The sequence below is a fragment of the Perissodus microlepis genome, chromosome 14 (assembly GCF_051167445.1).
Source record: "Perissodus microlepis isolate ML-2025 ecotype Zambia chromosome 14, ASM5116744v1, whole genome shotgun sequence".
Lineage (NCBI taxonomy): Eukaryota > Metazoa > Chordata > Actinopteri > Cichliformes > Cichlidae > Perissodus > Perissodus microlepis.
Window position 1 is genome coordinate 15,010,268 of NC_140474.1, and position 23,232 is coordinate 15,033,499.

Here is a 23,232-nt window from a genome sequence, read left to right on the forward strand (position 1 = left end):
AGAACTCAAAATATCAAAGTAATAAAAAAGTCATGAATTGTTGAACATTAAAGTGGACTTGACACTTTACATGTATTAAGGCTAATTTACACCATGGAGCCCTGCTCTAAAGACTGTCACTGTGTCACTGTAACACAGAATCACTGGGTTGGTTTGTTGATTGGTTGCTGGTAATAGACTTGAATTAGCTTATGTTAGCTAACAGTAACAAAGCCAACAAGTGAGTGGAAAAAAAAGAAAACTAAAATTGGAAAGCAGTCTATGCAGGGCTGTAATAAGGAATTTTAAAAAACCTGCAAAAAAACAAAACAAAAAAGGATGCGCTGTTTACTTTAACTCTGTGTCTTTTAAGCAGTAATTTGTTTTTAGTTGCTGTCTGCACTGAAATGCAAAAATCCGCCTGTTAAACATGATGTTAGGTTTGTAGAGCACTTTACAAGTGAGGACCCTGTGGAGGAGATTCTGTTTGAGTCAGGTGCACCGAGCTGAAGTCAGAAACTTGATTTTTCCTGTCATTTTTCCTATCCACTTCTGGTGTACTAAGCACTGCAATACCCTGATGTTCACAACATTCGATCAGTGCTGTTTTATGCAATAACATTTTGTGGAATCTCAAACACATCCAAACTGTTTACAACATATCAGGTCACTACATTCACCACAAATAACCCTATAAGTTTCTTATAGGGTTCATGATCAGGAATCCTAACATAAAAAAGTCCAAATCTAATTGAAGGAGAGGATTGTTTCCCTGCCGACACGCTGATGGATATAAGGATTTCCAATTTTGCTTTGGTAAATGGCCTGTATTTGTATAGCGCTTTACTAGACCCTAAGGACCCCAAAGCGCTTTACACAACCAGTCATCCACCCATTCACACACACACATTCACACACTGGTGATGGCAAGCTACATTGTAGCCACAGCCACCCTGGGGCGCACTGACAGAGGCGAGGCTGCCGGACACTGGCGCCACCGGGCCCTCTGACCACCACCAGTAGATGAAGTGTCTTGCCCAAGAGACTGTCCAAGCCAGGGCTTGAACCGGCAACCTTCCGATTACAAGGCAAACTCCCAACTCTTGAGCCACAATCACCCAGTTCTGGTAAGAAACTTAATTAGGTTTGTGGTGTGACGTGCATGTAGTAATCTGTTATGGTGTAAACCGTTTAGATGTACTTGGGAAAAGACTATTTTATATAAACAAAATCCCCCTCTCGCCCGTGCGGGCGGTATATCCTTCACGCTCGGGTCTTCTACCAGAGGCCTGGGAGCTTGAGGATCCTGTGCAGTATATCAGCTGTTCCTAGGACTGCGCTCTTCTGGACAGAGATCTCCGATGTTGTTCCTGGGATCTGCTGCTGAGTCACTGCACTGAGTGCTCTGATTACCACTGGGACCACTGTTACCTTCACCCTCACATCTTCTCAAGCTCTTCTCTGATCCCTTGGTGCTTCTTCAGCTTCTCGTTTCCCTTTTTCCTGATGTTGCTGTTATTTGGTACACTACGTCACCCTAGGGGTGTCTCCTATTTTGACCTTGAGGTTTCCAGGCCATACTCGGCACAGATGCTTCTGTATTCTAAGCCAGCTGAAACACCAAACTGAATGTCAGACTCCAGCTTGGCTCTCATCGACACAATCCTCATTTATAAATGCTCTACAAACCATAACATCATGGTTAACCAGTGGATTTTCCCATTTTAGTGCAGCTAGCTAGCAATGAAAAAACAATTAATGCTCAAGAGACAGACAGTGAAAGTGGACTTTTATATATAAATATAAAACGTATTGCTGCAGTCAAGGGCAGCATAAATTTGACCCCCTTAGACTGCTTATCAGTTCCAGTTTCCTTGTTTTTCACTCAGGGCCTAGTTAACTTACATAAACCAATTTAAGTATCTTAGCAGCAACTAAACAACTAACTAACCAGTGACGTCACTTTCTGTACTGGCACAAAATGGCACTAAACATGTCCTGAAAGCTTTCACTTTAAGCACTTAAATCCAACTACACAGACAGTTTTAAATCTATAACAGTTTTTTTGTTCAAAGTAGCAATGATACATGTAGTGTTTCACGTCCATTCAAGTTGAATGCATTCAAGGAACAATCTGTTTAAAATACATACGTTACTAAACAGACTATATAGGGATTTTCTTTTCTGGAACTATGTCAGTTTAAAACATGTTTTCCTTCTCTAGGTGGAGCGATGCCAACTGCGACAGCTCAAAATGATTCAAAGTGCCACAGCTTCACTTACAACCCAAATGTTATCCCAGCCCTCTACTATCTGATGTTCCCTTTAGCCTTGTTGCTGAATGGTGTAGCAGCCTGGGTGTCCCTACACCTTAAGTCCACCACCACCTTTGTGGTGTATTTGAAAAATCTGATAGCTGCTGACACTTTAATAACCTTGATCGTCCCATTCAAAATTGCATCTGACTTGTCGGGTGCATCACAAATTATATTCAAACTGTCATGTCGTTATTTCAGTGTCGTTATGTACAGTCTAATGTACATATGTATTGGTTTGTTGGGTTTAATTAGTGTAGACCGTTTCTTCAAAATCATGACACCCCACGGAAACTTTGGCCAGAATGTGGCATTTAGCAAAGTGATAGCAGGCATAGTCTGGATAACAATATTTGGAGTCTCAGGTTTACCAAATATAATTTTAACTAATAAATCACCCAACTTGACACAGGTCACCACTTGTATGCAAATGAAAGGAACAGAAGGATTTGTATATCATACAAAAACAGTGATTTTTGTCAATGTTTTCTTCTGGATTGTCAGTTTGGTCATTGTGGTTTGCTACATCTGCATCACAAACAAAGTCATCGAGTCATTTCGAAACTCCGGCAGCAATAACAACCATGGAAAGCAGAAAATCAAACTACGCGTTTTTCTTGTTATTATTGTCTTTTTTGTGGCGTTTGGACCATATCACATAGTCAGGATCCCATACACGTTTCAGCAAGTCAACTATGCCAGTAATTCCTGCTTGTTTGAACTGAGCAAGTTTGCCAAAGATGCCAGCCTTTGGCTTGCCACCACAAACACGTGCATAGATCCACTTCTCTATGTCTTTCTGTGCAGAGAGTTCAAAGAGAAACTGATATCTTTGATGGCAGATGTTGCCATCTCACTTAAATTGGCTTCAGCACCAGACAAACCAGACACTACTTTGCAACAGACTAAATTCTGATAGCTCTTACAAAATATTATCCCTGATTAGATCAGCTCAGATGTTATTGCTGTAGTGAACTTAATTATTCCTGTATTTATTAACATTTAATTGCATTATTTACTCTTTTAAATCGTGTAAAATTGTCCTTTTAGTACTAAATGTACCACATGAAGAGTTTGAAAAACTGTAACATGAAACACAACAGAGTGAGTGGTATTTTCATGCTGATTTTATGTAAAAGTAGCACTGCATTTTAATCAGAAGGCGAATGGAGACAACGCAATTATCATGCAAAGCACATTCAATCATCTGTCTTTCATGCAGATGTTTTGTAATGACTGTGGTTAAAGTAAATAAGGTTCATGGCAATAAAGAGTTTGTCTAAAAGACATTTTTTGTATGATATTAACCATGTATGCAACAAGTTTATGTCCTACTGCATTGCTTACTAATTATTAATCTGCTAAAATATATGTCTGTATATTCCATCTGATCTCACTGAGCTTTTACTTATATATTTTTCTTTGTGTGTGCCAAACTGACTGTTGGTTCATGGAATTATATTGTGTTTATCTGTCATGATATGTATCTACATGCGTGATGTGTGTTAAGCAACAACATAATTTGGAGACTTGTAATAGAAACATGCGTGCTATTTCTCAACTTGCTTTGCAGCTGTCATAATTCTTGGTTCAAATCCAAACAAAATCCCACAGGAAGTTACTTTTGCAATGTTCTCAGAATGTCCTATTTTTAACAAGAAAGTGAGAGTGGAAGGGGATGGTCAATCAGTCAGTTGTTGTTGTAATTTGATACTATTTACAGAAAATACATGCTATTTCAAACAGAGGCAATTTATAATAATATCATTTTCTTCCCAATTTTTTTTACATTAAATGGGATGCATCATGGTAGAGCTTGCTTGCTTTCAAGTGAAGTCAGTAAGAGCAATGTGCAAGCTTTGCATGTTACTGTTGCCCACTAAAACCACAGCTGGTGGAGACTTTTTGAAACAAGGCGTAAGTATTGAACATTAGTTGCGAGGTGGAGCGAAGAGCTGTAGGGTGCAAGAGGTCTGCAAATAAGTCTGTGGTGTTCGCCTCTTAACAGCTACTAAGTCTGACGCAAGCTAGCGGAGGCAGAGGGACTGGCACGGAGTAGAGCAAGCCTCTCAGCAGACAATTGGAACAGGAAGCAAGGAAGGAAAGGGTCTTTCACCCGGAGGAAGACTGGCAAACTCATTGGGATTGTGACAAGACAGCCACACATTAGCTCCAGGGACCACCCATTGTAAGAGCATCAAACACACACACACACAAAAACACTTAAAAAGAGAGAGTCAGAAGGGGAGGAAATACCAAGAAAGACATAAAGATTCAAGACTCAAGCCAGAACCAGTATTCCTGGACTGATTAAAGAACTAAAATAACAGCAGGAGGTTTTCAGTTTTATTTAATTTTTTTATTTTCCTTCATTTTTTCTTGTGGCTAAGAAGAAAAAAGAGGAATTTGCTATTTCACTTCTTCCTTTTTATGAAACATTGTATTTTCCATTGCATTTTGTCATTATTCTTCTCATGCCCCACCTACACAGACGATAAAGACACAAAAAGAAGGTAAGACTCAATTACTGGCTTGTCATGTACATCTTGCAGATAAATAACTTTGTGAAACTGGGCACAAATACTTAATTTGCCTAACAATGTAACTTGCAGAAAATCTAATTAACATTTGAGTGCACACTAAACCAGACAAAGGTTTGAAAGCAGTGTGTATTAGTTGCCATAGTCCATGTGTATAACCTCAGTGCTATTCTTCAGAGCAAAAAGAAGAGAGGACATAGGGAATATAGAATGAACAGAAGCACAGACTGTGCATTTAAAGTATATATTAAGTCTGTATCTACATGACTACAACAAACAAAGTATTGGTATTTTTAAGGAGAGGGTAGGAAGCAGCTGTAACATTCAAAATGATCTGATAATTCCTGTGGTCAATTTTTTTGTAACTCTTGTCATATAAATGAATAAACATCTGTCATATAAGTAATTATAATAATAAAGTACTTCAGCTACATTTTCTTAGGGACTTTTGTGAGATAGACACAATAATGCTATAATTATTTCATGTTAATTCTAGAAACAGCATATTACAGTGTTTTTATCATTTCTTATGATGTCGCTGTCATCTTTTTTTTCACTCTCTCACCCTGTCAAAAGCCAACTAAGGATCACAGTATGAACAACACCCTGTCCAACACCACCTCCTTCAAGTGTGTTCGGGATACCAGCATAACAGCTGTGGTTTTCCCCTGCCTATACAGTGTCCTCTTCATAGTTGCTCTGATACTGAACTCCCTCGCTGCATGGATCTTCTTCAGTATCCGAAGCACTTCAACATTTCTGGTCTTCCTAAAAAATGTGGTAAGACACCAAGGCTTTTGCTTTGTAGGTTTAGTCTCCGCTGCAAAGTAATGAAACAAAAAAAAAAAACAGCATTACAATAACAAAGTTAAAATTTGCTCAACAACAGGTGGTGGCTGACTTGCTCATGACTCTGACCATCCCTCTGAAAATCTTAACGGATGCAGGTGTGGGTTCCTGGCAGCTACGCGCCTTCCACTGCAGATACTCTGCGGTGCTCTTCTACATCACCATGTACATCAGCATCCTCTTGCTGGGTCTCATTAGCTTGGACCGTTACCTGAAGATTGTCAGGCCCTTTGGGAAGTGTGCCCTTCAGCGGGTCCGTGTTGGTCAGATACTAAGTGTAGCTGTTTGGGTGGTAATGCTATCATTAGCGTTACCCAACGTTATTCTAAGTGACAAGCCGCCACGGCCGTCTGGAAACAGACTGAAGTGCACGTCCATGAAGAGCCCGGCTGGCTTGCTGTGGCATGAAGGTTTCAACTACTTCTGTCAGGTAGCTATGAATTAAGGAAATACTTTGAAATTTAAGTAAACATTCATATTCAACCTCCTTCCATAAAATTTCAGAACCAGCTGTTCTCCTTTAAATGTATCCCACAGATGACACTGCTGTCAGCTTTTTAATGTTACTCATAAGCATGTGTGTAAGCAAATTTCGCACAATAGAGAAGTGTTGCTATTAATATATCTGAACTACAAAATCAGCTAATTTAAACAGAATACACGATGTCCTTCTGCAGTTATTAGAATCTTACTGCTACTGCTGACCTAAATTAATTGGAGAAAAGCTGCGAGGTGCTCCTCTGATTTCCCCTTTTCTTGTTTTGTTTTTCTAGGTCATTTTTTGGGGGACGCTTGCTTTGATGGTAGTCTGCTACACATTCATCAGCAAGAAGGTTTACGAGTCATACAAAGCCTCAAAGAGTAGATCTCGGGGTGCCAGTCGCAAAACCAAAGCGAAAGTCTTCGTTGTAGTGGGTGTGTTTTTCATCTGCTTTGCACCATTTCACTTCGTCCGGGTTCCCTATACCCTCACCCAAACACGGAGCACAACAAGTGACTGCAAGGCTCAGAATGCCGTCTACTTTGCCAAGGAAACCACCCTGTGGCTTTCAGCAACAAATGTATGCCTAGACCCGCTTATCTACGTGTTTCTATGCAAGGTGTTCAGGAGAAGACTGACTGCTGCACTCTGTATTAAGTCTCTCCAAAAAGGTTTTGACTCAGCCACATCAACGCAACTTGAGATCTCACAGATAGCCTACAGTAAAAGGCTGTCACACAACGGCACGTCAGAAGCCAGTGAACAGTGCATACTGGGACACAATTAATAACACCCTGGAAGAATGTTTATTTTGTATATAGTGATTCCTCCTAATAAGACGGTTGTAAAAAAAAAAACAAAAAAAAAAACATGTAAAAACGAATGCAAGTTTATAAGAAACTGATGAGTAGACAATGTGTCAAAGAAGGAAAGCCAAAAAGTCTCTGTGAGCTACGACTACTGCTTTTCATACAGTACTAACCAAGTTTCTTTGTTTTTTGCTAAGTCATCCATCACATTTCCTTGCTTGCACTTGCTGTCATTTACACTTCCTCCTTTCTAATCTTACATAAACTGCACTTTCCCTTTGCAAAAACTTTGACGTGGTGAAGATCTTGACAGCACAAATTTTCCAAGGATTAGTGACAAGGGACTGAATAATCATTGAAAAGAAGAATAATAGACTTTAACAAACTCTGCTTCCAGTAATTAAAATGTTACTATCAGTTTAATAAAAATAATATTTTTCATGCTGTAATTGCACAGTGTTCACTTTTATGTACTTTGCTGAGGCTAACAAAGCTCACACAAGCATCGTTGGTGGGTAAGCTAAAAAGCAAGCCAAAACATATACAACAATAGCTACATACAAATAGATGAGGTTTGAAATTAAGTTTAGGGGGTCTACCATGAGTCGTAAATATGTCTTGAACTAGCGTTAGTCATGAAATTGAATCTGTTGTAATCTTTATGTTGGCTTCTGAACACAGACGATTCAAGTATGAGAGATCGTGCATAATGATCTTGACAAAATGTTGTGTCTGCATCAGGTGATAAAGTGCGCTGTTTGCTAATCAGAAGGTCAGTGGTATGGTCCTTATCTTTAGTCTGCTTAAACTGAATTGAAAGTGAATATTAATAATGAAATAAAACCAAACATAATGGCAAATATAAAATTGAAATATCTGTTTTGGGAAACGTAAATACTGGTGTTGGTCAGTCTGTCACATCTGGTACTTAAAGAAAAGATGCCAATCAAATAGAAAGAAAAAGGTCAGTGCATTATGAAAGCTTGACAGGAATATGGTTGAGAAACACAGACGTTCAAATAACTTTTCATGGTGTTTAATTATTTGAATTATTTGTTTGTTTGTTTTTTTCTTGCACACTTTACACTAAATGATAGATGACAATATTTACCTATTTTTGTATCTAATTTCAGTGTTATTTCATATTTGGGACATTTTTTGAAAAAAAAACAATGAAGGTAAAAAAAGGAACAATGAACAACATCCTGTCCAACATGAGGACAGAAACGCAGACACATAGCGCACTGCAGGAGATCAGCTATTTGATAACAACCACTGCAGCCCAACTAGAACAACGCCCAGCAATGCTGCAAGAATTTCCAAGTATAGTATACTGCCTTTCACAATGCTGCAGCAGCTTCTGATGAATTTTCAAATTGAACAAGGGATGGGAAAAAGAATACAGATCTGGAATTAATGGACTTTTTCCCACACTACCACACCCCGAAGATGGGCTTCTGGACATTCACAAACTGGTTCGGCAGAATTAATGTCACTTCCCACCTGATTTATAATCCAGTCTGCATGTGGGTTTGATTAATATAATAATGAAATATGATCTTACTCCACCCCACCCACTGTCGGTTACGACAGAGGCTGATATTTGGGCAGGAAATTAATGAGCTACTGAGTGGGGAGAGTAGCAACTGCAGCCGGGGGAAGGACCATTCATCACCTTCAGATTAAATCCTCTGACAGATGATAGTAGTGAATTATGAGAAATACTAAATTACATTCATGGAAATTAAATAAACCCCCCAAAGTTAATGTTACCAACCCATTTCCACAGAAACAGAATCCCATGACTAGGGATCTATAACATGAGGTAGGGACTGACATTTACTTGCATGGTTGTGTAGCTCACATGTCAGCAAAACCAGTAATGTCAGGGTCTGCACTGACAGACCGTGTGAAGGCTGAAATGTGGACCCAAAAGCAGACATGTGGAAACACGAAACATGAAACATCTAGTACCGGAGCTAGACGAACAGATGACAAACAAAGGGAAACTCACACAATATATACACAGAGAGGTGGCAAGAGCTGGGGTGAATGGACATGATGACACAGGGGAAGTAAAACTAAACACACTGAACACAGGACGAGAGACTGTCAAAATAAAAAAGGAAGCAGGAAAAATATGGAGACGAGGACTAAGACCCAAAAACACTTGTCAAGTAATGTTTTCATGTTAGAGCTGCCAACAGTTTTAAAACACTCACTGTCATTTTAGGAAGTTTATTAGACTTAAACTGCAGGTCAAATATGTTATTTTTACACATTTTAGATCACCACAGCCAGCTGTGACATAGTTGCCTATTAATTGCAGGGTGAGTTCAAACCACTATCAGAAACCGATGTCCACATAGCAGTCTCTGCAGAACACAGGAAGCTGTTCAACAGTATTTTTTAACATAATTTGACTTGTTCTGTTTGGGGTTTTTTTTGGTTTGTTTCTTTTTATACAGAGCCAACGAATTAAATATGTTAGGATGATATATTTATATTGCACGGAATCTACATTTGGTTACAATAAAGTAAAAAAAATCTGAAAAAATATATACATAGAATCAGAATCAATTGAAGTATCTCGGGGTCTTGATCACGAGTGAGGGGGGAGAGGAGAGCAGGAGATCGCCAGACAGATTGGTGCTGTGGTGCTGCAATGAGAGAGCTGAGCGTAAAACATCGAAAGGAGCCAGTTAAGGTGGTTAGGGCATCTGACAAGGATGCCTCCTGGGCGACTCCTGGGTGAGGTGTCGGGGCATGTTCCACTGGGAGAAGGCTCTGGGGCAGACCCAGGATATACTGGAGAGATTATATGTTGCAGCTTGCTTGGGAACAGCTTGGTGTTCTGCTGCACAACCAGGAATTGGTGGCCAGAGAGAGGGAGGTCTGTGCTTATCTGCTTAGGCTGCTGCCCTGAGACCCATCCCCAGATAAACAGAGGAAAATGGATGGATGGATGGATGGATGGATGGAGTGATATAACATTGGGGGTTATTTCACAGTGTTCATCAGAGTGACAGCCTAGGGGAAGAAACTGTCTTCTCTGTGGCGGCTGGTTTTAGTAAGCAGTGCTGTATAGTGCCTGCCTGAAGGCAGTAGTTTAATCTGTTTGGCAGTCTGGCCTGTCCTGCTTGGTGGCTGAGCCGAACCAGACAGTAATTGATGTGCACAGCACAGACTGGATGATGGGAGTGTAGAAGATAGTATGCATATGGTGTAGTATATGTGAATCTATGGTCTCTGGACAGTTGACAACAAGATGGCTAAACAACAAAAGCAGCTGGTAATAAACTGACATTATGTCAGCTAATGGTAGGCTTGCGCTTGATACTTTCCCTCTGATAAAGAGTGTGATTACATTATTACATCATATGAGAGTTTATTTGCCAAGAGTCTGGGTCCAAAAATGTTATATTCACTTTAAAGAAAGTTTCACTAATAGCAGCTAACAGCAGCTAAGAGATGCTAACAGCAACTAACAAAGTACCAAAGACAGCAGAGTACCAAAGACAGCAGTCCTTACTGACAGAAAAGTTCAGGAGTTCCACAACAATTGTGTCTGTGTCATCGGACAGCGACACTGATTCCTCAACCTGTATCTGTCTCCTTTCACAAAACGTTACAACCTCCTGCAGAGTAGACCCACAGCATACTGACTGCTTGCTGCGATAAACAGTGGACAGTCAGCCTACACTCACTACAGATGAACACCGGGTACAGTTTTTGAGGTGACCCGCTTGAGGGTAAAAACATAAAATACCACAAAATATCGAATTGGCACATGGGTCATACCGTTCTCAAATCAACGTGAGCATTCTGCTCAGCTCTCTCTGATTTGCATAAAAGATTTATAGTCCAAAGTTGGGCTGTTATAAAATTGAAACTTCATATATCAAATACGTTTCAAGATGATCGGTTGACCCCCTTTTAGGCTTTTTTTTTTCATGCTATGAAATGTTTAAACATGAAAATCTTGAAAACTATTAAAAGATAAAATCCTGGTCTGTCACTGGTCTGTCTGACCATCAAATCAGCGTCTGTAATTTGAGACGGATGCATCACGAATGTCTGAGTATGGGTTTTTGAAATACAATTTATCATATTTTCTCAATCTAACATGTAAGTGTAATGAAAATAGTATTTGTTTATTTTGTGACTATCAGTACCCCCCACCCACCAAGTTTTTGTAGTTTGTAGTTTTGTATAGTTTTTGACATGCTGATGTCTAAACATTGTCTCATTTTTAAATGTGAAACAAAAAAAGCCATCTTGTAAAGTATTTCATGAAGCTAAAATCTGTTTTATTATTCCTGATTTTCTGCTAAGTATTCATATTTTTTTTAGGTGAATATATAATGGAAAAAACACAGCACATGGAAAAATCAAATGTGTATAAAAAGGTTTTTATACACAGACAGCAGAAGAAAGACATCACAATCAACAGTTCATTGCGGTTTGCGATCTCCTGATATAGTGATATTTTACACACTGGACAAATTCTTTGTCCTGGTAAAAAACAAAACAAAACAAAAAAACCCCCCAACTTTAATATATATTGTTATCAGTAGTAATTTAATGGCTGAAATATAGTTCATTACTATTTCATTGTTATCATAACATACACCTGTTGAGTTTTTACACTGTCATCACATTCATTTCTCACTTTCTGGGAATCACCTGTCAGGTCACCTGACAATTCAAGTCCAATATAGGCGATTTAGCTTTATTGCTTTATTCTTCCATCTCCTATGAAGAAATATAGTCTTTACAGTTTTCATTAACCTTTATTCTCACCATCTTTGAATCCGGTGACCAACGAAACTAGCTATCACGATAGTTTAAGCTTTTAAATTAAAGTGACTACTTTATCTGTCCAAAAATACTGACACACATTTTACTGTAAAGTTTAAAACCACTTAAATCCGCTTTCGTTTCTTCAAAGAAGAATTTTTAAACGCAAACTCCGCTCTTCTTTTTCAAAACATCCCTAAAAGACCATCTTTCGTTTTTCAGGGAAATGTGATCTCAACAGTAAAAGCTTTTAGCGTCTAATATTTCATGCTACATCGTGACAAACGTTACTAAACGTTACTAACTAACCGTTTATGCTCACTGTGTAAGACGAAACCTCGTCTGTTATTTACAGTCATCCCACTCCGCTCAGCTGACTGTGCGCGCTCCCGAGGCGTACGCCAGCTTCACTGCGCGAACATAATGCCACGTGACGTGCATAACGGGTCATATGACTGACACTCTTAGGTCTTCCTCTCTGCTGTGAACCTCACAAATAGTCGAACATGGCGGATTTGGAAGAGCGGCAGAGATTGTTGGGAGACGAGGACAGGGGCAGTGGACCCGGCAGGCCCATGCTCGCCATCTGCGACCCCAGCCGCTTACTGCACCGACTGGTTGTCCTTTTTTTTATGTGCTTCCTGGGATTCGGTAAGGAGTAAAAGGCGGCACGGGGAGCTATTTGGGAGATTTGGGACTAACTAAAGTTAAATACTATCAAGCTAGTGTAAATAATGCACGTTGTTGTCTGCTTATTATGTATGAAATGTATAATAAATGCAATAGTGTCACGTCTGAGCCCCGCTAATGTGGGTGCTTTGTTCCAGGAAGCTACTTCTGTTACGATAATCCCGCTGCACTCCAAAGTCAAGTCATCCAGGTATTTCACACATAATTCAAACTTTTACACCAGGGCCTTAAAACCAATTGCAGACATTTATTTTAATCCCACACTAACAAGCCTTTGGAGATTTCTTTTTATATAGAAGAGAGGTTATCTTTTAAAGATCACCATACTCTATGTAAACAAAAAAAATCTACATAATAAACAACAAGAACAGTCAAATAAGATTCCTAGTAAATGGTGTTGTTACACAGATTTATTCAAAAACCTAGAGCCTACTGTGCATTGTGCACAACACAAAATGATAGCAAAAACTAACACAAAGCGAGAGTCTAATGTCTGTTGTTTTTCTTCTGTGACTCGCCCAGGATTTGCATCTGACAACTGCAGACTTCATGCAGTTGTACGCCTGGTACTCCTGGCCTAATGTAGTCCTCTGCTTCTTTGGGGGATTTCTGCTTGATCGGGTCTTTGGTGTCAGGTAACGAGAAGAACCAATCGGTTGTATGTTTTTTGCCAACTATGTGTTGTTTATGTATTTTCACCCAAAAGACAAAAGTGAATGCTCCGTATGGATTTTGTACATGTCGTCTTGATTGGTATCTTTCCCCATGTTCTTGTTTACAGGCTGGGAACCATCATCTTTTCCCTTTTTGTCTGTGCTGGACAGGTAATATACTCTTGAAGTTTCAGAAGAATGCAGTTACTTAAACAGATATACATTCTGTTTAAATCCATATAGCTCAATAGAAAAAATCTTTGGGAAAACTGTGGTGATTAGATTGTTTTTAACATTTCTACCTCTGCATAGGTGGTCTTTGCTGCTGGAGCATGGACAAATCAATTTTGGCTAATGGAAGCTGGACGATTTATATTTGGGTAATAAAACCAAAACAAACTGTCTTCTAGTTAAACCTTTTTATTTTACTAGAATGTAAAAACTTAAAAAACAAACAAAACAAACATTGGTCCTTTTCTTGTTTGAAATAGTAATAAAAAACGTGCAGTTTCTTATAAGACTGATTCATATCAGCTTACAGAATATGAGTGATATAGCCAGAAATACCATATATGGGGGATTCTTAGCAAACCCGAACACACATCAAGTCGCTAAAACAAAGTCAGTGTGGTGTTATTCAGTCACATATATTTATCCGTCAAGAGACATTAAAGTCTGATTCTAGGGCTCAGGTTTTCAGTCTTGTTGCTTACATGATCCCTTCTATGTTGTCTTTTCTTGGGTAGTATTGGAGGAGAGTCTTTGGCAGTAGCCCAAAACACATATGCAGTGAACTGGTTCAAAGGCAAGGAGCTCAATCTAGTATTTGGCCTTCAGCTGAGCATGGCTCGCGTGGTAAGAAAGCTCCAAATGAAAAAGTGCATTTATAAAGGGTTTGAAATACTTGTATTTTTGTTTATTTTGATATTTTCAATGAGGTAAGCTGTACAAAATGCATGCCACTGACTTCTCTGCTCATCCCAAGGGCAGCACGGTGAACATGAACATAATGGGCTGGATTTATAACAGAGTTACAGATGCTGTTGGCTCGCCTGGACACACCGTGCTGGGTGCATCACTCTTGATAGGTAAATGTTTTACAGTTGCACTTCACTGAACCTGACTTGTCAGGTGAGTTTTACACTCTCAGACTCCAGTTACACCCCCTTTATTTCCTTGTTTGGTAGAAATGCTACACCCTTTCTTTTTTACTTCTAAGTTCAAGTAACACAGCTAGCACAAACCAACAGAGAGAAGTGATATAGAGAACTAAAAGTGCTGCAGACTGTTCCAGATGAATCACTAGGAACAGAAGAAGTGCCAGTTCTTGTAATGTTATCCTGTGACATGCAGACATTTCCACTTTTGCACAACTTGCAGTTTTGTGTTGTTTCCTGCTGCTTCTAATTTCACTGAACATGTTTAGTGGCAATAAAATGATTCTGATTCTCCATTTCTTTTTCTCCCCTTAGCTGCCATAACGTGCGTGTTTTCCCTAGTCTGTGCCTTGGTTTTGGGATTCCTTGACAAAAGAGCCGAGAGGATCCTCAACAAGGAACAAGAAGGAACAGGTAACGTCTTCCCACACTTTCTCCCTCAATTTTGTGTTTTCTCTCTTTCACTCACATCAGTGAATGAATACTAGAAGTTCTTCCACAATCGTCGCAGATTGCCCCCGTGTGCAAAGCCAGATTTAGTTTTTGTTTTGTTGAGCTCTAAAACCAGTTATCTGGTTTGACTCTGCTTACTCTGTTGTGTTGGACTTTTTGTTGTCGTTGTGTTGGTGGCAGTTATAGCCAGAGGTGATTTTGTGGTTCTAACCCTATTCACATGACAAAAATAACCTCTTGAATTTATTTACATTTAAAATGTCAAGAATAGCCACTTGGACTTTAGGTTGAAATTACCAGAAGTTAGTTGTCAAGCGTCTCTATGACCTCTCAAAACCTTTTTTTTTTTTCTTTTTTAAATTGTAAACTTTTTTCAACATGTTGATGTCAAACTTGCACGGATAACCACACTCTCTGCTTTTGCTCGATGGTTGCATTGTGTGGTTTCATTAGTTAACCCATTTGCTGGCTTGTCAACAGTTTAATTTCTCAAAAACCTTCAGCAGAAGCAACATTAGCAAGTTAAGTTGGCATCGCATGATGTCACCCTATTAAAAGGGAAATGAAAGATGAGCGCGCTGAAGCCTGAAATGCATCCGTGTGAATCCTGCCTAACTCATGAAGTAATTATTAAAAAAAAATCACGCACATCAAATATGATAAAATAATGAACTGATGGCATTTTTGTATTCAAATGGTTTAGTCTGCAGAATCATGGATGAAAACTACTACTCGGCGGGGAAGAAAATGGTTACATTTGGCATGCTGTAGCATTTTTCAATAAGAAAAAAGGTTGACGTGTTAAAGAAGCATTTATTCTTTTAGAGCTGGTCAAAGCAAATGGTGTTCTCAGACAGATTTGTTTTTTGTGTTGCATGTTAGGCGAAGTGATCAAGATCACGGATGTGAAGCATTTCCCTGCAGCCCTGTGGCTTATCTTCATCGTTTGTGTAGGCTACTACGTGGCAGTTTTCCCCTTTATTGGACTGGGACAGTGAGTACTCCATACGTCTGCACTCTTCCTCTAACACCATGTTTCCTCCAGTGGTCCTTATATTGCTTTTATAGTATATATACTGCCTGCAGAACGCTGTCTGCTCTGTGCATCCCCTGTTTCTTACAGGAAGCAGCACACGGATCCCAACATCCCAAGTGCATTATCTTTGTTTGTTAATGGTGTATTTTATATGTTATTCATTTAATGTTAAAAGTGACCTGATTTGGTCTTTCCTAAAGTCAACATATCCTGTGATGTGCCCATAACCATTTAGCTTTGAGTGAAGAAAGAACTCCCACTCCAAATAATGCACTGTTATGGTTAAAATGCCTGATAAGAATTGAATAAAGAACCTTCATCAAGGTAGTTGTTCAACCTCACAATGTTGTGTTGGGATTAAACTACAAAGGGAGTTTTTGACAAATAGCTTTGAAGTGAAAGAACACAATTGCAGCCATTACAAAATGAATTTCCTTCACTGAAAGGCGTTCTCAGATCACGTAGCAGCTGACATGGATTTGCCACAATGGGTCAGCGCTAACTGAGCAGATGGCTGCTATGAAAATTCAATCTCTCCTTTTGTTGTCATAACAGCCAAAAAGCTAAGCAGTGCTTTGTACTGTGAACGCATCGTCTTGTCTTTTCATTCGCAGGGTGTTCTTCATTGAAAAATTCAGCTTCTCCCCAGCTGAAGCCAGAGCTGTCAACAGGTAACTCAGCTTAGGTGTTGCCTGTTGGGCAACTGAGACCAAGCTACCTTAAGATATTAGCACTCTTTATATTCTGCAGTTTTTGTGGCGGGTGAATTTCCTAAAATAGCGTGTTCTTCATTAAAAATAAGGATATTCATTATATAATGTTTTAACATGAATCATTCATTGTCCATTGTCTATCTTTCCTAGTATTGTGTACATCATATCAGCCCCTGCATCTCCAGTTTTGGGCTTCATGGTTGATAAGACGGGGAGGAACGTGTATTGGGTATTGCTTGCAGTGGCAGCAACACTTGCCGCTCACATGATGCTGGCCTTCACTTTCTGGAACCCATGGATCGCAATGGTAACTTCCCTGGCAACCTTTTACACTGCACTTAAACATTTTGCACATTCATAAACAGTTATAGTATGTCTTGAAAATTGAATCTGTTCGTGTGAATGAACTAAAACTTTTTTTCAGTCGGAGAATTGTTTTATCTCGTATCCAGTTAACTTCTTTGGTCTCAGCCAACTGAGAAATTGTAAAGTGAGATTCTGTGCATTTTCTTGTATTCCAGTCCCTGCTTGGCGTGTCATACTCCTTATTGGCCTGTGCACTTTGGCCCATGGTGGCTTTTGTCGTGCCTGAACATCAACTCGGGACAGCCTATGGCTTGTATGTGCCTTTTTTTTATCATTAAGACTTAAATTATACATATTCTGCTTGTTTGGGCCACCCATTAACATATAAATATTGCTATATTGACACTGATGTGTGTTCTCTGTCTTTGCACATTAGTATGCAGTCCATTCAGAACCTGGGACTCGCTATCATTTCCATAGCGGCAGGGGCGATCCTCGACAGCAAAGGGTACCTGGTTCTGGAAGTGTTTTTTTGCGCCTGCATTTGTGGTCAGTACTTTTATGTCTTTTTGTTTCCCCTTTTTTTTTTCTTTCTTCAAAGTCTTGTTAGACACTTGTGAGTGCCATTGTTGGTTATTTCTTTTTTGCATTGGTTTTCCTTCTACTTTCTTGTAGTTGGACTGATAGCCGCAGTGTTGCTGTACTTTGTGGATTACATTAAAGGTGAGAAAAGACTGGAGTGTTGAATTCTCCCACATTTTCACTCCTCTCTGTTTTGTGTTTCTTTATTGTCTCCGATTTTCTTCATAAGCCTTCTCATATGACATCTTTTCACTTTACTCTCACACTCTTTTCCTTACCATCAGATTCACTCACTGCTTAATCTGCCTGTTTCCTTCTCTTGCTCCAGGAGGAGATTTGAACCTGTCAGCCGCAGCCAGAGCCAAACTCAGTAAAGAAGCCAGTTCAGATGCAGAGTGAGTAGCTTTGACCTTCCACAGACCGTCAGTGCTTTTCCACCCACTTGCGCATCAATTAGACAAGCATCTCAGAAACGTATTGAACACTTCTCTCATGCAGTCAAGTGACATAAACACATTGTAGGTAGACAGAAACTTCCAATATAGACACAACTAATAGTTTTAACTACAAATAATAGTTAATAATGTATAGAGGTTATAAAACATACCAAAAGTTTTGGTCGATTAAACTTTAATTTGTTCAGAGTGGTTGTTACAGAAAACAGGGTTATGGAGTTGCTAGGGATATAATACAGTGTATCAATAATGTTATGTTTTCTTATTATCCACACTTAAAACGCAAGAAACCTGTACAACATGTATTTTATATGTATTATATATTATACATGTATTACACATATAAAAATTAAGCGGACAGACACAGACTTTGTTGTTGGTTCTGCAACAAAGAGAAATTTTAAAGGTAAAAATCCTTTATTAGGTTTTAGTTCAAAAGTTTCCAATTCTGGCTTCATATAGGATTTTGTCTCATCAGTTGATAGGTGTTCCTTTTGTCACTCTTTTTTTTTTTTTTCTTTACACACACACACACACACACACACACACACACACACACACACACACAGGCAAACATGTTTTGAAGCGAGTCTTCTTTAACTTCAGGAAGTCATTTTCTATATTAGCTGGCTGGGTTATGTGCTTCGGCTTTCATATTCATTTGTACTGACACGTGCATGTTAACTGTGGTTGGTTTATTTTGCACTCGCAGCACTGAATGAAACCAATACTTCTACTTTCAGTTCACAGTTACAATTAGAAAGAACGATGAAAGTCGCACATGCTTTTTGTACTCATGTATAACCTGACTAATCTCTATTTTTATGTGTGTGTTATGACTTGTGCAGACTGATTAATATCTCCTGGTTCATGCCTTAATTGATATTTTCCAGATGATGATGATGATGATGAGCGAACACACATGGTCCTGGGCTTCAGAGCCAGCAGGCTGCAGTGTCCACCCCTGAGCTTTCAATCTGCTACCATGGGGCAGGACTGCGGTTCTGACTCCGCCCAGTGATGTCATCTGTGGTTCTTCACACCAGAACTGACTGTCTGGATTTGGGACTGTTGTATAACCTTGCATAAATGTCTAAATGCGATTTTACGGGACACTTGACAAACGGCATATCCTACTTAATCCACAGTTACTCTCCAACGTGTCAAAGTTACTTTATTTCTACTTGGATTCACTCACTACTGACTTTTGTGGGTGTCAAAGTTCAGCATGCTTGAAAAATATTTGAATTATCAAAAGATGACATTTGTACTTATAGCACAGAGGGAAGGGGTCCTTTGATTTTATCATGTACTATTTATTGTTAATTTAGCTTTTTAACATGTAAAATGGGGTAACTGATTTTAAATGTTTGGGGTTTTGTTTTGTTTTTTTCTTGTTTTTACAAAAAAAACCAACAACATTTCTGCACAACTGTTATTAGCCTGGTTGCAGAAAGCTCTGCAGTTCATTTATGTACACACCATTTGTCACAATTGCTAACCAAAATCAGCCTTATTGGACTCTGCTTGGGCACAATGGGCTCATATTCAGTTCTAATATGCTTCATTGACCTTTGTGTGGCGGGTTATCTCAAAAAGAGCAGAGCTCTTTGTTTAAGTCTTTACTGGCTGATTCTCTTATTTCTTCATTTCTTCATTTGTTCTTTGCTGATTTGCAAAGTTCATAAAAGTTTATTTTCTGTTCCATCATCAAATGTTACAATTACCTTAAAGATCATTCTTCCATTAATGTGACATTTATTTATTTAAAGAGTCAGATCAATTGTGTTTTATCGATTGTCTTTATTGCTCTTTTATCAAGCTCAGGTAATTAATTCTTTCTAAGCACTTCCCCAAATTGATATTTGCTTTATCTTAATGGTGTAACAACATATTCAGCTTAACACTGACCATTCCAGTAATGTGGGAGGAGGATTTTGTGTTAATGGCAGGGTCACACACTGTGGATGATTAACATTCACTACCTCAGTTGGGCAAATGAACCTTTATTCGAGTCTTAACAAGTATTTCATACATACATAAAGACAGCCAGTACAATTAATAGTACAAAAAGGAAAAAAAAAAGGTGGTTACACATTAAAATGACTATACTCAGCTGCTCGGTCAGCTTGTTTGCTCTGTGGTGTTGGGAACTCACTGCAATTGTTTAACAGAGAATACTTGTATTAAACTTTAACTGACATTGAACTGTGTACAAGATGACTGAAATTGTACAGAAAAAAAATCAAAGTTATTGAAAAGATCACATTTGATGCCATGAACAATGACATTAAACTTTTTTTTTTTTTTTAAATCATCTTCTTTTTTTTTTTTTTTTATTGAAGTAGTTATTCTGTAATACTTTTGTGTCCTTTTCTCTGTCTTCTGCAGCAGACTGGGTGACTAATCCTATTGTAATATTTGCATAATTGTGTTCATGTTAGTGTTGGCTGCAGAGATGTTCAAAGTGTCTATGTTATTTTATTTTTTCCTGCAGGAAAGAAAGGCAGCCAAGTAAGCCGACACAGGGTGAGCTGGCTAGACTGGCACCCATGTCTGCTTTTGGCTTACGCAACCGCTATCTCTCCAGGCTGGGCGCACAGGTACACAAACACACACTTTATGCAATTCATATTCAAAGAGAGCCATTTATTAATCCGTTCAGCCTCTTATCTTTACAGTGATAGAACATTGTGTTTTTTCTATTATTGTTCTGTTTGTAGGCTTTGCTTCTTCGCTGTTTTAACTTCCACTGTGGGGGTTTTTCTTCTTCATTTAATCTGTCCTGTCTTCTCTTCGCTCAGATCCCAGACCACTGCTTCAGCCATCTGTCATCACTTGCTTACAGGAGTGTTCTGAAATGATGCCCTTCATTCAGCTGTCTGCTGCTCCAACACTGTCACTCTGTGCCTCGAGACAAGTATATGCTAAAATAGACGATGCTTTAAAAAAATGTCCTATTTTCAATGGAAATTCGAAGCGCTTTTTACCTCCAGGTCATTTTTAATCTTCACTTGACTTACTGTTCCGAGTGTTCGCGGGTTTGTCTGTTTTATGGCTACATATTGTCACTGTTTGGAATATTTTGGACCTGTATTATTTTCCATTTTTGAACTGAATATTTCTTCTCTTTTAGAAATAAGATTCTCTACATACGACAGAGGGCACCAGTTCCCACAAATTTTTAATGTCACCTATGACCACAGTGTTGCTGCTTTCTATTGAGCAGTCTGTTGATTGTGGTGTTGCTCCAGTTTTGCAAGTTAATTGCAAGATGACCTTAGTATTTGCATAATAATTGCACATTTGGTGAAATTTTGTATATTGTTTAGTTATGACAAATGCATTTTTTAATTTAAATCAATAAAATGAAGTATAAAACACAGAGAATGCGTTTGTAGGATAATTTAAATCACTGTTGTCTACCGATCACATCCCTTCACGGATTATACCCTTCACACCGCTTGCTGACCAGACACACAGTGGGCTCCACTCTTTTATTCCTCCTCCAGAGCCAGGCTCTGAACTTCAGACGCTTTGGATGAGAGCTACAGAAGTAGATGAGAGGATTTACGCAGCAGTTTAACACGACAACCGGTTTCCAGACTTTAAACGTGATCATGGCCAGGTTCAGCAGATGACAGTTTCCTGGCATGTAGACTCTGACAAACATGTAGACAGTGCGGACAATATGATACGGCACAAAACAAACGGCAAACATGAGGCACACAGTCAAAAGGATATACAAGCACTTTTTGCGCACACGCTGTTTCCTGGTATTAGAAATGCAGTCCGCGGCCCCGCAGTACAGCACCTTTATCATGGAGCAGTAACAGGTGACCACGACCAAGAATGGGATCAAAAAGCCCGCTATAACCAAGAACAGCCCATATGGAAAGAACATATCAAATTGCGTCGGGCCGGTCATTTCAAAGCAAACAGTCATGTTGTTGATCACACCCGTGTGCGCAAACACAAATGTCGGTGAAATTTCGGCATTGGCTAGAATCCAAATGGACCCTGACGCAAGGATGGCGAACTTTCTGGTCCTGAGGCGCACAGCAGCGATGGGATAGCACACCCCGATGAACCGGTGAACGCTGACGCAGGTGACAAACATTATGCTACAGTGGAGGTTGACCAGAAAGACAAATCTAACAGTTTTGCAGAAGATGTTGCCGAAGGGCCAGAAGTTTCCCATAGCATCGCTGATGATAAGTGGAGGAAGGGCCAGCACGAAGAGGAGGTCCGCGACTGCGAGGTTGGTCAGGTAGATCACCGTGTTGCTCCAGCGGCGCGTCCGACAGATAACGCACCACAGCAGGACGCCGTTTAAACTCAGGCCAAGCAAAAAGACTAGGCTGTAGGACACCGGGATAAGGATCCTTTTATAGTAGGTGGACACCGGGCAGATTTGGAAGTCCTCCATCCAAAAGGCCAAATCTGATGGTTTGATAGGCCCTACAGTAAAACGACCCTTAAAGGAGGCCTTTTAATATTTAGGCATCTTTATACCTCACCTCTTCGGTTCTCACCTAAGCCTGTGTAGGGTGGCGTGATATAAAATATCAATCGTGCTGTTTGTTTAACTTGAGTCCAACCCACACCCTGGAAGTTAGTTGCTAAGAGCAAATAGATTGGCACACCGTGAGCCATTCCCAGCAACCTCCCCCCCCCCCCCCCCGCGCGCACACGCGCGCGCACACACACACACACACACACACACACACACAAAAGATAAACCGCGCAGAATACAGCGATTAAAGTCGATCGCCAAGTTAAATGACGCCGTGTCAACACGCGCGCGGGGGGGGCGCTGTATTGAAAAGCAAAGGCGGGGGGCACGCGCACACCCTCAGCATCCCATTGGCTGCGAAAATTTTCCAAGTGTGGTCGCTCACCGGCTGCTCCCGACTCTAAGTGTTCACTGCATCTCTGTCTGACTGCGGGTGGAGAGCTCGTCATGCTGAGGAGCGGCACGTACAGGTTAGTAACCCACGCAGCGACTCGCCTTAGTCCCAAATGTAAAGCAGCAGTGTTTGTTATTTCGGTTAAGCGGGAAGCTCCGGTAACGGCTGCTTCAAGCACTGAGGAGTGATTTTAAAACCCTACGTATCGGTACTCTCTGCAGCTGGACACAGAGTACAGGCTCCTCGCATGCCGAGAGATTCTGACATATTTAATATTTTTGAGAGTTTTGCACCCTAACTTGAGTGATGTCCTTCCAGAAATGTTCACCAAGGAGAGGAGGTGAGACTGCGCAGCGGGAGTCTGGCTCGGGAGAGGAAGCACCTTGCTCTGTGCATCAATAACCAGGTAAGATGCAGCCTGTTAGTATTGTTGTCATTACTGTAAAATAGATTTATATAATTGTCTGGTGCTGGAAAAGTCATGTCTGTGGATGGATGACAGAC

At 39.8% G+C, this 23,232-nt stretch overlaps 4 protein-coding genes, 1 long non-coding RNA gene and 1 pseudogene across 8 annotated transcripts in view; 4 read left to right on the forward strand and 2 right to left on the reverse strand.

Annotated features, from left to right (window-relative positions):
- The first annotated feature begins 2,211 nt into the window (after nucleotides 1–2,211).
- On the forward strand, nucleotides 2,212–3,210 carry LOC146373665 (P2Y purinoceptor 13 pseudogene; annotated as a pseudogene).
- Nucleotides 3,211–4,390: 1,180 nt separating this feature from the next.
- LOC146373666 (P2Y purinoceptor 13-like) lies at nucleotides 4,391–6,970 on the forward strand. Of its 2 annotated transcripts, XM_084950876.1 has the most exons (4): nucleotides 4,391–4,482; nucleotides 4,786–5,614; nucleotides 5,724–6,113; nucleotides 6,457–6,970. In XM_084950876.1, the coding sequence occupies exons 2-4, from the start codon at nucleotides 5,318–5,320 to the stop codon at nucleotides 6,949–6,951; spliced, it is 1,182 nt and encodes a 393-aa protein (XP_084807002.1). In that variant the 5' UTR covers nucleotides 4,391–4,482; nucleotides 4,786–5,317; the 3' UTR covers nucleotides 6,952–6,970. The 2 variants fall into 2 exon arrangements, with proteins under 2 accessions (XP_084807002.1, XP_084807003.1); XM_084950877.1 differs by lacking the exon at nucleotides 4,391–4,482 and having other exon boundaries at nucleotides 5,429–5,614.
- On the reverse strand, nucleotides 4,704–12,186 carry LOC146373667 (uncharacterized). Its single transcript, XR_014802211.1, has 3 exons — nucleotides 12,083–12,186; nucleotides 5,400–5,654; nucleotides 4,704–4,777 (listed from the first exon to the last, which is right to left on the reverse strand). It is a non-coding gene; the product is annotated as an uncharacterized LOC146373667 (long non-coding RNA).
- Nucleotides 12,187–12,210: 24 nt separating this feature from the next.
- Nucleotides 12,211–21,208, forward strand: mfsd1 (major facilitator superfamily domain containing 1). Of its 2 annotated transcripts, XM_084950875.1 has the most exons (17): nucleotides 12,211–12,424; nucleotides 12,601–12,653; nucleotides 12,986–13,098; nucleotides 13,245–13,287; nucleotides 13,429–13,496; nucleotides 13,863–13,971; nucleotides 14,102–14,204; nucleotides 14,589–14,687; nucleotides 15,609–15,720; nucleotides 16,377–16,433; nucleotides 16,626–16,782; nucleotides 16,997–17,094; nucleotides 17,218–17,330; nucleotides 17,457–17,504; nucleotides 17,692–17,758; nucleotides 20,316–20,421; nucleotides 20,623–21,208. In XM_084950875.1, the coding sequence occupies exons 1-17, from the start codon at nucleotides 12,280–12,282 to the stop codon at nucleotides 20,680–20,682; spliced, it is 1,551 nt and encodes a 516-aa protein (XP_084807001.1). In that variant the 5' UTR covers nucleotides 12,211–12,279; the 3' UTR covers nucleotides 20,683–21,208. The 2 variants fall into 2 exon arrangements, with proteins under 2 accessions (XP_084807001.1, XP_084807000.1); XM_084950874.1 differs by lacking the exons at nucleotides 20,316–20,421; nucleotides 20,623–21,208 and adding an exon at nucleotides 18,712–20,026 and having other exon boundaries at nucleotides 12,212–12,424.
- Nucleotides 21,209–21,255: 47 nt separating this feature from the next.
- Nucleotides 21,256–22,407, reverse strand: LOC146373669 (P2Y purinoceptor 3-like). The gene has a single exon (XM_084950878.1). It carries the CDS (start codon nucleotides 22,245–22,247, stop codon nucleotides 21,258–21,260), a length of 990 nt encoding a protein of 329 aa, XP_084807004.1. The 5' UTR covers nucleotides 22,248–22,407; the 3' UTR covers nucleotides 21,256–21,257.
- Nucleotides 22,408–22,686: 279 nt separating this feature from the next.
- Nucleotides 22,687–23,232, forward strand: part of schip1 (schwannomin interacting protein 1) — a 225,823-nt gene continuing 225,277 nt past the window's right edge. The window contains exons 1-2 of one of the 2 annotated variants that reach the window (XM_084950484.1): nucleotides 22,687–22,804; nucleotides 23,047–23,134. In XM_084950484.1, the coding sequence (XP_084806610.1) occupies nucleotides 22,782–22,804; nucleotides 23,047–23,134 (111 nt within the window). In that variant the 5' untranslated portion in view covers nucleotides 22,687–22,781. The remainder of the gene's footprint in view (nucleotides 22,805–23,046; nucleotides 23,135–23,232) is intronic. The other variant, XM_084950485.1, reaches the window with a different exon arrangement.

Bases quoted from the DNA above. Each gene is read 5' to 3' on its own strand.
- LOC146373666 (XM_084950876.1), top strand. From the start codon at position 5,318: ATGTTAATTCTAGAAACAGCATATTACAGTGTTTTTATCATTTCTTAT. The intron at 5,615-5,723 runs GTAAGACACCAA...GCTCAACAACAG, and splicing joins TGGTCTTCCTAAAAAATGTG to GTGGTGGCTGACTTGCTCAT. The intron at 6,114-6,456 runs GTAGCTATGAAT...TTGTTTTTCTAG, and splicing joins GTTTCAACTACTTCTGTCAG to GTCATTTTTTGGGGGACGCT.
- mfsd1 (XM_084950875.1), top strand. From the start codon at position 12,280: ATGGCGGATTTGGAAGAGCGGCAGAGATTGTTGGGAGACGAGGACAGG. The intron at 13,497-13,862 runs GTAATAAAACCA...TTTCTTGGGTAG, and splicing joins GCTGGACGATTTATATTTGG to TATTGGAGGAGAGTCTTTGG. The intron at 17,331-17,456 runs GTCAGTACTTTT...ACTTTCTTGTAG, and splicing joins TTTTTGCGCCTGCATTTGTG to TTGGACTGATAGCCGCAGTG.
- LOC146373669 (XM_084950878.1), bottom strand. From the start codon at position 22,247: ATGGAGGACTTCCAAATCTGCCCGGTGTCCACCTACTATAAAAGGATC.